General features: G+C 41.3%; 1 protein-coding gene across 5 annotated transcripts in view; it reads right to left on the bottom strand.

The window, feature by feature from the left end:
* The window catches only part of DMD (dystrophin), a 1,939,482-nt gene that overhangs the window by 95,325 nt on the left and 1,828,538 nt on the right, over nucleotides 1–15,619 (bottom strand). For all 5 annotated transcript variants that reach the window (XM_090265340.1, XM_090265335.1, XM_090265336.1 and 2 more), the window contains one exon: nucleotides 884–958. In XM_090265340.1, the coding sequence (XP_090121466.1) occupies nucleotides 884–958 (75 nt within the window). The remainder of the gene's footprint in view (nucleotides 1–883; nucleotides 959–15,619) is intronic.

The following is a 15,619-nucleotide window of genomic DNA, read 5'->3' as shown; positions in this document are numbered from 1 at the left end:
ATGTCTTCAAGCAAACCTTCTCTGAACCTCACCTTCCCCTATCCCCATCCCCAACAATGAGTTGTTCTCATAGTCCCCCATTCTTTTCCTATCACATGACTAAATGCTTTACTTTGAAACCGCCTCTTCACTTTTCCTCGGGGTGCTTGTAAAGCTTGGTGATACTTTGTAAAGACTGCAGGTTTTTTTTATGATATTAGACACATATTCACCTATGCCTCCAGCCTATAAATACCCTGCATATCCCTCATCAGACTAAGTTGCGTCGGGGTAGGGACTGTGCCCGTCTCTTTTACGTTCTTATCATCAGTGCACATGAGCACTCAATATTAGACTATAACGTCCTTTGTTGAAGACAATAACAAGCTCTCTGATGAAAACAAAGAGCTGTATGGTAATTCAGGATTTTCCCACCGACGTGCAATATTTCAGAAAAACAATCTTGTCATTTATCTTCTATAACATTTTTCTCAATGTTACTTAGCATTCAAGCTAAAACAACATACATATGTGTAGTTTGGTTTGGATAAAGCAATCTAATACAAATACTTCTAATTATAAATACATTTCAATAGGATATAATTCAAGTTTCATAAAGATAATTCTGTATGCTAATGCTATTAGTTGTAAAGTAAAAATAATCAATATTTTAGTGATTCAATATCAGTAGCTGAGGAATGGGGACCAGAATGATTCTATACAATCGAAAATAGTCTAGGTGGACATTAGGCCAAAGATACTTTTAAAAAATGAATCCTATGTTACAAATGGACTTGTGGACAGCTATTTTTTCCTCCCCAATAAAAATGCCCCTGACCCACTTTTTTTTTTTTTCACGGCAAAAGACAACTGTCAAGTATTTCAAGAACTGGTTAGTACTCACAGCAAAGAGCCTTCTGCAGTCTTCGGAGTTTCATGGCAGTCCTGTAAGCTGAGAATCTGACATTATTCAGGTCAGCTGGAGAAGAAAGGGGGGGAAACAGAGATCATGTGTTATTTCATCAGAAAGCACAGACAAAATATACAAGGATTTGTCAACAATTGCAACAACACTGACAAAAATAGGCTAGAAAAAAAAATCTCTTGCATATGCTCCAAGTTTTGGGACATAAAATTCTGTCAGTGTGGAGAAATTACTGGAAGCATCTTTTTTTCTCTTTGAGAATCAGAACACCCAAGTTCTATGAAGGACTATAATGGCAGTCTTGCAAGCCGTTCATGTTGTCCTTACTCCCAAGAGGGAAAAGAAGGATAGGCATTTTTTTTTCAGAGTGTAATCTTGGTTCAATTGTAGTGAATCTTTGGTACCCAAGATTAAATAGAACAAGGAATATATTATGGAAACAGGTATTAGAACTTAGCAAAAGTCAAGTAGCAATATAACATTTTTTTTCTGATTATAAAAATTAAATATGCTCACTGTGGAAAACTTATAAATGAAAGGAAAATATAAAATCAGGTCAAGAAATCACCCATGATCCCCTTAGCCAAAGATATGCACTGTTAACACTTGGAGTATTTCTTACCCAACACGTGTGTGTGTGTGTGTGTGATGTACTTTAAATATAATTGGGACTAAAATAAACATTTAGTTTATATTCTAAGATGCAATCATTCTGGTATTCAAAATTATTATTCAATAATTTCTGCTACTGTGGTTTCTACAGTCCCTTGTCTATCAGGCTCCAACTCACCTTACCTAGCAGAAAGCTGTATTTAGATGATACCCTTACTTGTCTATGCAAGCCTTGATACACTCTAGGCGATATTTCTTTTCTAGAGTTTCTGTGTATTTGTTTCAGGAACCCAGCTCCACAAAGCTCCTTGAAAACAAGAGCCCTGTCTCTTACTTCTGTCATATTTCCCAGTAACTTAATATCTGACTGCTCTCTGAAAAGACAGGGCTAATACAGCTAAGGGACTGATTAACAGACTGAATAAATGAGGAAAAGAATAAAAGAAAGAAAAAACATACTGGCAAACATGACTAACTGCCATAACCTGGCAGCACCCACAAAACCGATTTCAATTGGGGGTCAGAAGCCCTGACAGGTGTGGCCCAGTGGATTGAACACTGGCCTGTGAACCAAAAGGTCACTGGTTCAATTCCTGGTCAGGGCACATGCCTGGGTTGGGGGTTGGGTCCCCAGTTAGGGGTATGTGAAGGGCAACCAATCAATGTTTCTCTTGCACATCGATGTTTCTCTGCCTTTATCTCTCCCTCCCCCTCTCTCTAAAAGTAAATTTTAAAAAATCTTTAAGAAGTGGTTAGGAAAGGGAAATAATTTAACCCATATTCAAGTCACTTGAATCAACATTATTAGCTTTATGGCATTTGCAGAGACCAACTATAAAAACCCAAAGTTAAATCAGGGGGAATAAAAACTGTTTGTGATGTACTTTAAAATATTCAGCGTAAAAAAAAAAAAAAAAAAAGACTGACAATATTAAATGTTGGTAAGGATGTGGAGCAACTGGAACTCTTACACACTACTGGTGGGAATAGAAAATAGTATGACTGTTACTGAGCAAATCAGGGCTCAGCCACCTGGCGCCTTTACATATGACCCAACAATTACTGTTGAAGGAAACAGGTTTTTATTAACAGGGTTCCAACCGTGGGGGGCTGGGGGGTGGGTGGAGCACTCCTGCCCAGAACCCTGTTCTCCCATGATACCCAGCACTTCCCTTGCTCCCCAAAAGGCTACAGAAGTTCCCCATTTCCTGATCTGTCCTTAAGCCGGCCATGCAAACGACCTCCATTCCCTCTGGAAGGTGCGCTTGTGGGTTTCAGAGTCACCACCCTCTCACAGCAGCTCTCTCCTTCAGGACCTGGGGCGCGCTGTCCTCAGCCTGCATGTAGTGGTTCAGGGAGACATGTGCCATGTTGCACTGGATCGTGGTGGAGTCCAGGGAGACACACGTCCCAAAGGACTGGCATCTCCATACGTCCTTCAGAGGAGCAGAAGTAGCTCCTCCCTTGCTCCAGACTACTTGGCTCCCTCTTCGCTTTCCACCCACCCTCATGTAAATGCTCTTCCAGAACTTCCTGCGTGACGTCATATGTGTCAGTGTCCACCGTTTTTGCTGGTTCCCCATAACTTTTACCTTCCTTTGGCACCATCTTTAGTCAGGGCAAGAGTTCTCAGTGACACATGGACATCTGGGGTGGGCATGTGCCCCCTGCCTCTTGTGCAGGTGCTATATGAGTTCCCCTTGGCTATTTCATGAGTCCCTGAGTGTTCTTAAGAGTCACAGACACAATTTGTACTGGGCTGCAGCAGCCCTCTTCCCTTCAGGAAGGCACGATTACTACTTGCCATTGTTATGCAGTGTATCTTAAAAGCTGTATCATCCACTCCTACCTTTCCCAAACTGAGGATTGTTCTCCCATTTTCATGGGACCCTTGCTCTGCACCCCATTATATGACTAGTTTGGAAAACCAGTTGAGCAATTTCTAATGAAATCAAACATACATCTATCTTATAACCTAACTATTCTACTTCCAGATATTTACTCAAGACATAAAACCATATCCACAAAAAGATGTGAAAATGAATGTCCATAATAGCCCCAAACTGGAAACAAATCAATAGAAGAATGAATAAACAAATTGTGGAATAGTCATAAAACGGGATGCTACTCAGCAATAAAAGGGAACTAACTACTAATAATGCAACAATGTGAACTGATTGGAAAAGCGTTACACTGGGTAAAAGAAGCCAAGCACAAAGAATAAATACTGTGTGAATCTATTCATATGAAATTCTAGAACAGGCAAATCTCACTACAGTGATAGCAGGCAGACAGATGGTAGCCTGGGGTGGGGTGGGGGGATGTGTAACTGACCACAAGAGACACAGGGTGTTTTTTGGGGTGACTGAAATGTTACATATCTTATCCATGGCCATAACACCCTGAATGTGCCTGATCTTGTCTAAAATGTTACATATCTTGATTGATGTGGAGGTTACTGGCTAGAGATCCAAGTAGGATGGGCAAGGATGATCAGTATCTTCTGCCAAGAGCGTACACATCACTCCAAACATAAACTGTACACTTAGAATGGGGGCATTTGATTGTGTTTAAATTATGCCTTAATGAAGTAGCTTTTAGAAGTGTAAAAAAAAAAAAAAACCTTCACCTGGACAATACAATATGATGTATGCATGTGTTAGCTGAAGCCACACTGCAGAGGTGGTCAGTTGTCTTAATCAAGAATGCACACTCCAGGGGTGGCTGGCCAGCAATTAATCAAAAAGCCTCTCTCCAGAGGCGGCCACTGTAAGTGCTTCAGTTATATTTAGCTTCTATTACACCAGGGGTTTCATTAATTATCCTAATTAATGTTAGATGGGCTTGCCCTGGTGATCTTAGTGGTTTGCAAAAGAGGAAGACTATCTAAAAAGGTTTAGAAACATTTCCTGCTGTCACACTACCAGGGTGTGAGAAGAATCTAGCAGGCCCCCCACCTTTAGAAGTAGTACCCTAGGTCAGACTCCAAAATGTCCAGCCATGGTTCACTGGATTCTTGGTTGCCTGAATTCAGTCTGATGGTTGACAGGATCCGTTGACAGGATCCTGCTGTTATAGCGGCGGCTCTCCAAATTGAGTCTTATATCAGAATGGCCTGGAGGACCATTGAAAATACAGATTACTAGGCCCCACTCACAGATTTTCTGATTCCTTAGGTGTGGAGAGGGACCGAGAATCTGCGTCTCTAAGCCCTTTCCAGGTGATGCTGCTGCTGCTGTTCCGGGGAACACACTTTGAGAACCATGGTGTTAAGAGGACTGTGGTTAGAGGTATGAATTGTGAGGCAAAAAGTCAGCACACCGACTGACTCCACTGTGCCTTTGGCGCAGGTTTTAAGATTGTTCTATGCCCTATAGCTAATAACTGTTCACATGTGACAGAGTTTGTTTTGAGGCTTGTTTGCATTACAAACTGGTGGCCAAGATGCATGAGAGGGCAGGCCTTACCTACGCCTAACCATGGGCAGCTACCAACACTTACCAAACAGAATCTTCTAACCTTGTGGGTCCCTGTAACCCAAGGTGTGATTAGAGGTCCACCAGCATCAGTATTTCTTTGGAGCCTGTTAGAAATGCAGAATCTGAGGCCCTACCTGGATCTATAAACCAGAATCAACATTTGAACAAGATCCCCAGGTGATTCATATGGACCTTCTAGTGCAGCTGAGTCTTTAATTGTACATTTTAATAATGTTTCTCGTTCCATGTAAAGGTTCAAGTATAACTTCTGTATAGATCTGTGTTGTCTACTGTTTTTGTGTTTTCCTACATTCCATTTTCTGGGTGTTTAGTATATTATTTAATGACCATTACAGTCCATTAGACCAAAAACTCACCTCTGGAATATATTTGTGGATGTCTTGTTTATGATGTCTACCAGTGGAAGTTATTCAATAAGTTAAATGTGTGTAAATGTATCTTGAAAGGCTACAGATTCCTTCTCTTTGAAGTGCGTTAACTATTCCCAGGAAAAAGTTAACTTGTTCCCAGAAAAAATGTTAACTTGTTCTCTGGTGAGTAGAACTTGAATTACCTGGGTCCCTCTGATCATCCTTCACTGCTTCTCCCCCAAGAGTCATGGTTCTTCCTTTGCCTTTTTTCTCCTGTCATTATTGCTTATCTTCTTGGGCGGTCTCAGCTAACTCATGGTATGAGCTGTCTTATGGCACTAATCCATGAGAAACCAATTCCTGTCCTCCCTGTCCAGATTTGTGTTAACACCTTTCACCAGTACGATCACACTTTCCCTACACTTGCTAGTGCAGAGGTCCTCCACACACAGTCATACGTGAGCCCCTTTGGCTCTTCATAAAATAAGTAACAGAGACAAAGAAGTGCGCTTCTAATCAAGTACACATCACTTTTCCCTTAACATCAGCCTATAGCAGTTTCCAGGGACTAGGCCTCCGACTCCAAATTTCCTTTCATTCATTTACTTACACACAAGTGTGGAGACTGAGTTACATGCCAATCAAACATCTTGGCAGATGATACTGGCAAAAACTTGCTCTTCTCTTTCCCTTTCTTTCTAATCCTTCTTTTCAACTGCCTCTTAACTCATCAGTCTAGTTTCCTACTATGCTCCTTCGTTCATAAATAAATGTCTCTCTTATGACCCCAGCTCCTCTCCCCTCTGCAATTTTCCTGGTTCTGTTCAGAATCCAGAACAAATCATCTAAACGAGGTCGCACAAGCTCCATCCAAATCTCACAGTTCATATCAAGAACTGGCAAATGCCAGGAGCTAGAGGTCCAAGTGGGAGAGGCCAGGATGATCGAATTCTTTCAGGGTGTGGTTCACAGTGCAATACTATCAGAGACAAGCATCTGGAACATTCCTGCTCTACCGGTGCTCTCAGCTTCCCTGAAGCAGTTCAAACTTTCTTCCTTCCAAATCCTTCTCACTGTGGCACATTCTGCTTCGAGTTTATCTTCCCCAACACCCTTTTCAGCATACCTCCAACCCACTGTCGAGAAGCCTTTAGCCTCGATTTTCGTATGCACCAGAGTCCAACTAGTTATCAAACAGTAATTCAGGGATACCAGGAAAAAAAAGTACCAGGAAATATGCCCAGTTTTCATCATACCGCAACAGAAGACAAACAAATTTATATCCAGTAACGATCAGTGAATTGCAATGGAGTTCTGGTGCAATGTAGTCCCACTCAAGAGAGTTAACCATCTGTGTTATTTGCGTCTGCATGTGTTGCTAGGAATCTCTAGCGCCACTCCCTTTGGCTTACAGCTGGAAGAGATAAGTCTTTGCCTTCTGAAAGTGTGTAGGATGCACACAGAAACCTCAAGATGTGGTACAGCTTCGGACAATTGGACATTCTCTTGGGCTGAGGCTGGAGCTGACCTTGTAGCTGAAGTATGCACACAGAATAAAGCCAAAGCCTCCCCCCCTCCACCCCACCCCCGGTCCCCATCCCACCCCCCGGGGGAGGCTGGCCTCCACTTCCCCTGGGAGCTGCGGGCCCAGGACTCTGATCCAAGTCCTCTAATAAGCTCGGAACTTGAGGAGTGAGACTATCCAAGAAACAAGTTACACAATGTTGCCATGGCAGCTGATAGAAAGCATGCTTCAGAAGGATAAAAATGCTGAGCTATACACTCCTCTTAATGACTTGAACTATTTTATCCAGGACTGGTTTTAGCCTAAAAATAGAGAAATCTAGAAATCTAGAACAAGGGCAAATACAAGCTATCTACCCCCCCAAGTTGAATCACCAGCTAGATACTGAAGTGATGGTTCAATTGGCCCTTATTTTTGTGCACAAAACACAGAATAGGGTTTCCCCCACTTTGTTTAGCCTATGAAGTTCTCTTGATTTTGGTATATATTTCTGTTTTACAATTTTTACTTCCATTCTGTGGAAGGTAGTGGAAGAAGGTGTCAAGTCACCTGCAAAGAGAAATGACCTGATCAAGGTCAAGTCACAAACCTAAACACGTTGGATAGGCTCATACAAAAATAGTGCAAAACACGTCAGTGCTTTCAACTCACAGGAAAACTTGGAAAATACTATAGAAATAAGACATTAAGCCCCTTTGTTTCAATTTTACGGATGGTTTTGCCTTTAAATTCATACTTCGAAAAATCCTACTATGTATGACTGAGCTGAGGTCTAGATTTTAAAACAAAGACTATTACAGTTTGGCTTTCCAATGGCTTGTGGAGACTATTTGGAAAGGCCCAAAGTTTCCCTATGTTTATAGATTAGGGAAAAAAAATTCTAATGAACTCATAAACTTTATGAGTGGAAAGAGCTAGATGGCTAAAGATGATTCCAACAGATAAATTGGTGGTGTGCTCTTTGTTTCTTCCTACCAGCTCCATTTCACAGGAGAAATGTAATCCAAATCACTCAGGTGATCATGAGTGAAAAATAAAATTTAGAGGAAGTATGATATTTTTTTGGTACGGTTCCAACTTCAGTTCCTGGCATACAACGTGAGTTAAACTACTACTGTATGTCTACTTTAATAATTTTCCACATTTTCCCAATAAGCCAAAACAAAGCAGTCTCTCCCCACACCCCTTCTATTATAGGAAAGTGGCAGATTTTGAAATATAATAATACATCTTGTATTCCCCAGCCTCACCCTTCCTATAATGTTGTAATGGACTCTCAACATGGCAAGTATTATTCTTACCAGCTCCAACTCACTAGCGTAGAGAAGAACCATGGCTCTTAATGAGGCCTGAGATAAACTGAGTTATTTAAACCAAGTCTGGCTTAAAAGCAAATTAAGCCAAGATGTCCTTTCAGAAGTTTTTAGAGTACAATGCAGAATTATTGTGAACTCTTCAAGAACATCATAAGAACAGGGGAGGTTTCTGGAACATTCTTTAAAGAATTAGCCAGAGAAGAAGTACATGAACACATTATACTTGGCCTATAACTTTTAGATTATATATGAGGCCTTTTAAAATCTAAATTCATTAAAACCTCTTCATCACCATAGTTTTAGCTAAATGGGGAAAAATAAACCTACTCAGAGACAAACAAGAACTACACATTCATACCTGCACGAACTGTAAAAAACCAAGTCTGTGAATTTATAATTACTATCAAGTTTATGACTGCCGATGTAAAACGGTATTATTTATTTGCTACCAGTGACTCTGGAATTCTTCTAAAAACTGAAAAAGAAGAGAAATGAAGTAGCCAGTGTGGCACAAACGTGGAAAGCTTAGTTGTGAAAGAGAGTAACCAGTTCTAAACAAAAAATTCAAATGGGAAAGTTCAACTGTGAAATAAAGGACAGCACAAAAGCCGGCTGTGGGTTGTTCAAGGCCTTTCTGGCTCCTTCCCCTTGCTTGGCCTTCCTTAGCAGAACCTCACTACTTCTTAGCAACACTGTTATCTGAAGGAGTTGAAATTCAAATTGGTTTTGCTCCTTGTTCACTGCTCTGTTAAAAAAAAGATTTACTGAGAAAGCAGCTTCTGGAACAATAGTCAATGTCAAGTTTTCTGAGGTGGGTGGGAGATGGTGCATTTTAAACACCACTTCTGGGGCCTCAAATCTCCCCCAGATAAGGGGGAGCTGACTCATATACACTGCTCTGTCACGTTCCTTTTACTTAAGCTTCAAATTGGAAAGGATTTGGCTCTGATTCTCAAAAACCTGCCCACCAAAAAAAAAAAAAAACAAACAAACAAAAAACAAAACCTACTACTAATGGTTTAAAAAGACTAGGCAAAACTGCTTTATGGCATTTTAGAAGACATCCATCTATCAATAATCCTGACATCTATCCTTTCAATACCTATTGAGAGTACACAAGGGGAAACACAGGGCAGGTGGGCAGGCCTCTGAGAAAGTGAAGTTTTTCAGCCAAGGTCTTAAGGGCGATGGGAATTAGCCACGTGAGGAGTGGGACGAGCACAGCAGGATGAAGGTCAGCATGCTAGCATAGAAGAGGCTCTTAGGCAGAAAAGAATGTGGGCCATTAGGAATCCTAAGAAGACTGATAGTGCTGAAACCACAGAGAGCAAGAAGGAAGAATGGCCCCAGACTAGGCCTGACAGGTACGCAGGAAGAGGCGCATTGCCATGCGTCATGTTAAGGACGTTGGTCTTGGGACTTACTAGTTAAACATGGCAGATGGAACAGACTCGTTTCTCTCTCTTTATTCCTGAACCTCTACTAGGATTGAAACAGAACCCACGGGCTGTTCACTTATGAGGGGCCCAACTGCCCACTGCCAAAACACTTAACTCTCAATACCAGAGTTTGATGAAAAGAAAAGGAATTGTTTATTTAAAGGTTATACAGATGTAGATTAATGGCAGGTTTCTGCCGTTAAGTCTTGCTTTCTTTAAAACACCCACAAACACATAGTTCTGCCTCCCCCTGCCAAACCAGGCTAGTTTTAGAAAAGTAAGAGGTACCATTTCCCTATTTCCCAGACACAGTTCAGCTTTACTGGCAGCTTCCAATCACTCATGCCTGGTTGGGGAGGTTTTGCCTCTGTGCGGTGTTCTCCAGCTCTTAGTGCAGAACCACGCGGTTCTCCCCTTCCACTCCTTGCAAACCGCCCGGCCTTCTCCTTTTCCCTTTCAAAACCACATGGCTCTGTCTTGTTTAATGGATGCCACCTTATTTTTAAATGCCTGACCACGGCCTGTGACGTAGGCCCTGTAAGCTTTTTGTCACCATTCTACGGTCAAAGATCCCCCCTCCATCTCCTTGGGGACCCTGCTCTGTAACAAGATGGCAGAAAAAGAATTAAAAAATCACATCTACCCTCCAAGGACAAGAGACAAAGCTGGAGAGGAGATGAGAACAGACAGAGCTCCAGCATCCTAGAAGCTTGGAAAATGATCTGGTGGTAGCGGATTTAGGAGACCAGACAAAGACCAAGCCTAAACCAGTGTGCAGGAAAGAGGAAGAAAGTGGGGAGGAGGGCATCAGTAAGAAGTATACCAATTTACACAGCCAAGAAGTCTCAGAAATTAGAGGCTCCAGGGTCCCCTGAAGACTGTAATGTGTCTAAAAATATACAAAGGCTGGTTGCAAGGCTGTTTTCTTAATCCTCACCCAAGGATAAGTTTATTGATTTGAGAGAGAGAAGAGGAGGGGAGAGAGGGAGAGAGGGAGAAAGGGAGAGGAGGGGAGAGAGGGAGAGAGAGAGAGAGAGAGAGAGAGAGAGAGAGAGAGAGACTGATTGACTGATCAGTTGCCTCCTCTACATGGGGATTGAATGCACAACCTTTTGGTGCCTGGGATGACGCTTCAACCAACTGAACCACCCAGTCAGGCCTGGTCACAAGTCTTTAGAGCCCTAAACACCTCCTCCAGCACCCCACACAGCCAAGCATCCTAGCTAGCCACCTCCCACTTCACCCTGGGAGGCTGGAAGTTTAATCTCAGGAGAAGCTGCACCAGACATGGGGGCATGAGGAGCAACTAAGCTTGGGAGTGAGATCAGGCACTGAAAACAGAGGCATTAAGTGCCGCCACATACCGGAAGTACACACTGCAAAATCCTTACCTTCATTCCCTACTCCCAAACTCCATATTTAGTCTCCCTTTTTTCTTTCTATCGACTCATTGCAAAAGCTCTTCTATCCAAGCACGTCCTTAGTTGCCATTCTTAATCAATCAGCAAGGTCACTAAATTGGTCCTCGATCTCAGCCTTACTCATCCCTTTTCAAGCTCCAATTACAACCATGGTAAATCAAGCCAATGCTCTTTCCTTCTCAGCTCCCTCCTGACGAGGAACTTCCAGGCACGTAGTCCGCTCTCGTGACTCAGATGAACGATATGGTTTCCTTGGACTCAGAAACTTCTGACACTCCTTGCCTGTGTTCATCAATGCTTCCAAGGGCCAATGGGTTACTGGCAGAACTACACAAACTTAGAAACGTAGCCCTTCAATGCTGCTCTACACTCCGTTAATGAACCAATCTTTACCACCCTCCTTCGGAAGCGAACACACTTTCCACATTCTCTAGGGCAGAGACAGCTTAATTAATTTTTACTCCTTCTAATAAAGGTAAGACATTTAAAATGATCAAATGCCCGTGTATGGCTTTTCATAGAACCAAATTCACAAATCATTTTTAAAATATCTGTGCCCTCATTTTTTTTTTTTTTAATTGGAAAAGCACACTTTCTTTGTAATCCGGTTGACAATCCCTATTTCAAATCCGTTGTCCCTTTGCACAGTTAGGGGAATTTGTGGAAAACCTGAGTTAATGATGAAAATATACAGCAGCAAAATCCCTCACGCCCTTTAATGCAGCCGCATCTTCGCTGGTTTCCAGTTTCAGAACAATGCAACCAGACTTCCCTGAATCCCAACATTCATACTTTGGCCTCACCTTCTCAGTTTACTTTCTTTCTCCACCCTTATCTCCAAAGATTTCACCTATGATCTTTCTCCCCAAACCCTGATCTCTTTCCCTTATTTCTCCCCTAACCATAGAGCGAAGGTCACAAACTGGCTGAATTTAGCCTGCAGACTGGCTTTTTGTTATTGTTTGTTTGATTGGTTTTGATTCACACAGTGGAATTTCAAATTGTTGAATGACTTGCCAATAGTTAAAACTCTCAAAGGACAATGGGAAAAGCTGAGGTCCCTTTAGCCCTAACAGAAGCTTTTCAAGTTGCCCCAGTTCCCACCCATCTACCTTCAGTTATTTAAATGACCCATGTGGCGACAGGAGGCACTGTTTTTTAGACTCTAACCTCAGCCTGATCACTTCCTTATTGTCCCCCAAACTTTACATTTATTCTCCACTTACACTCTTTTTCTTGTCCTTGTCAAAGCTTTTCCTGTGGAGTTCTTCCAATAACTAGCTATTATCTGGCTTTCACTCAAATTACTATATGGAAACAGTTCTAACTGGGTTTTCCAAACAAATTTCCAGCTATTAATTCTTTGGACTCCACCTTTTATGAACACAATCAAGCTAAATGATCATGCCACCAAAGATACTGCCTTAATACACCTACTTTTCTAGTATAAGCATGGATGTGAAGACTGAACCAAAACCCCCAGTTCAGTTTAATGACTACATTTCATTAAGTGACAATTACTTGTACATTTAAAAAATCATCAATTACTATTTATCTAAGCACCTATTATGGGCCTACATGTGTACTAATAAGCTCAGGAGTTAAACAATTCATGCTTCCGAAAAAATGGGAGAAAACAAAAAGATAAAATATTCAGGCACACAAATTCAGTACACATGTCCTAGGTGTTTGTGACGTGCCAAGCAATATACACACAGAAAACTCTGGTTACATGTCAACATAAGAAATGTCCACACCTGTACTAAATTTTTATTATGAGTTTATTTGAGCCAAACTGACGACAATTGCTGGGAAGCAAAACCTCAATGGATTGAGAAAATGTTCCAGAGAATGGCAGCTTTGTGGCTTACTCAAAACTGCCATTACAATCAATCAAAGGGGAAACCGAAGGGCGGGAGTGGGTGTACGCAATCCTGTGATGATAGATTAGGGAGGCAGGAGAAGGCAAAGTAGGGAAAGCTCTAGGGTTGGATAAAAGGCAAAATGGAGAGACAGATACTTCTGTTACATTGGTAGGTCCAGGGCAGTTAACATTTATAGCACATAGAGAGGGTAGCGGGCAACAAAAGAACAAGAGGGGCTCTGTGGTCTGTGCTCCAGTGCGGCGTGTGTACCCTGAGGAGTCCTGAAAAGGGAGCTGACTCTGACATTCCAGGACTATGTTATCTTGGATGCCAAAAGATCCCCGACAGGCTCATGTAAGGCAGAGACTGACCTTTGCCAAGGAAGCTACGGGCCTAGGATGTGACTACCTGCCATGACTCACTTTTAGTGAGGAATTTTTATGTTCAAAGGATCCCGTGTGGTTAACTTTAGGTCTCTTGAGTTTGTAAGGCTGCCATGCAGGCCTCCCTGAGCTTGTCAGGGTTAGTATGTGGCCCCTTTTTCACCTACAATGAATGCGCTTATACACACACACAAACATACATTGCAAATAGATGGTCATGTATTTTTATATATGAAACACAAAAGCAGCTTCCAACACAGTGTAAGTTTTATTTTAATGTACATTTTTAAGGTTAATGCATTGAAAATTCTCCATATAAGCCAGGTTATTTATGAAACTAGTGATTAATTTCTAAGTTAGCCTGAAAAAGTTTATTTAGGGTTAATTTAAATATTCAATAAACAAAAATAAACAATAAAAATCCAGAGCAATACTGATAAAAAGGGATGACACGGCTAATTAGAAGCAGCCTTACTTTTCATTCTTATGTTTGAAGAAGAAAAGATGAGTTAAGGAAATGAGCACTTCTGAAGAAATTATGTTGTTTAGTTTATTGTACCTAGGGCAAAAAATGTCAGTGCTTAATAAACGTGGCTTGAATTGAATTACATTCTGAAAGGAACCGCTCTGCTTTTACCATGTTTAAGTTATTGAAGACATTGATTCTCCATCTGATTTTTCTCCAGATAATATTTCCCACTGCTAAGGGTGAATCACTAATGATTCTCTTGCTTACCTCTTACAGCCTGAGCTTGGACTTCTTTTTTTGAAACACACATAACAAAGATATCCAGACTTTCCTAAGATATAAAGCAGTTGGAATAAAAGAAAAAAGAAACTACATAGAATGCGTAGCAGCCAGAAAGGTGACTCAGGTGTGTTTAATTGTGGCAGATTCTCTAGGTTGGTTTACTCAACACTGTTTTCAAATTCTCCCTGGTCTTTCTCTACTACAAAGGCTGTAGGATCTCAATACTTGAATCCAGCCAGGAGCGGCTATGTGGACACAGTTTTGGTCAATGCTTGAGAAGGTATCTGTAAGAAAGGGTTTCCTTTTCCAAACCGAAAGAAAAAGTGCCTTTCAGGCAGACAATCCTTTCTCCTTCTTCCTGCCAGAGGGGCAACAGTCATCCTGGAACCATGAGGTCAAATGTCACTCACTGAAGATGGCACAACAGATCTCTCATGGCATCATGGAACTCTTCCTTAGTTCTCTACTGTTTACAGACTTCTTGGTATCCAAAAAACATCAGCCCTTATATGGTTAAGATATAGTTGGTCATATGTTTTATTACTTGCAGCAAAATGAATTTCTAACTGACATGTTAATTGGACTATAATCAACAAAATTGTAATCCTCTTTAGAGTGAAGGAAAAGTTAGCAATAAAGACATGTTAGATCAGAGTTCCCCATCTTTGCTACCAGGTGGTGACACTGATGCAGGACAGCTTGACAGTTTAATGTTTAAAATGATTATAATAGAAGGCTGTTAAAAACAAAATGGAGTCACTTATGCTAAGCCCCACATCGCCAAACCAAGAATTAACCTAAATACAATGTCTGCTTTCCCAGAAAGGGAATCTCAAACCTGTCAATCAGGAATCACCTGATCAGCGCCAGTGAGGTGGTCACCTGCCTGATACACCCTTGTCATCCCCTAAAGGAAAGTGACCTTACCACAACCAATATGCTTTTTGCTAGTAAAGGTCTTTCATTTTGTACAGCTCCTCAGAACTCCTTTCTGTCTGCCAGATGGGATGCTGCCCAATTCATGAATCACTGAAGAAACCCATAAGATCTGCCTTGACTGGTGTGGCTCTGCCTTCCGCAAAGTGAAAGGTCACTGGTTCAATTCCCGGTCAAGGCACATGCCTGGATTGCAGGTTTGGTCCGTCCCAGGTTGGAGCACATTTGAGAGGCAACAAATCAATGCTTCTCTCTGTCTTTCTCCCTCCCTCCCTTCCCCTCTCTCTAAAAATAAAGAAATATAATATTTAAATAAATAGATAAACCCACAAGATCTTTAAAATTTACTCAGCTGAATTTTTTTTAACAGGGCTTATATAGATAAGGCACTCGCTAGACATAAATAGATCGGCAGAGGGTCTAAGTAGACATTTGTTTTGAATGGGATGTTCACAAGTTTGTTTCTGCCAGATGTAAGACAAGGAATAAAAAATTTAAATAGACAAGTTATTTCTCTGGAAATTAATGTCTATCTATATATGAACACCCATGAGAAACTAATTTTTCATTAACTCTTTAGACGTTTCTATTTTTATCTCTTCATTAATGCAAAATCT

This window comes from Furipterus horrens, unplaced genomic scaffold (assembly GCF_987537825.1).
Source record: "Furipterus horrens unplaced genomic scaffold, mFurHor1.1.pri manual_scaffold_17, whole genome shotgun sequence".
In the NCBI taxonomy this organism is placed as follows: Eukaryota; Metazoa; Chordata; class Mammalia; order Chiroptera; family Furipteridae; genus Furipterus; species Furipterus horrens.
Note: the sequence above shows the minus strand (reverse complement) of the source record. Positions and strands in the feature narration are given on the sequence as shown.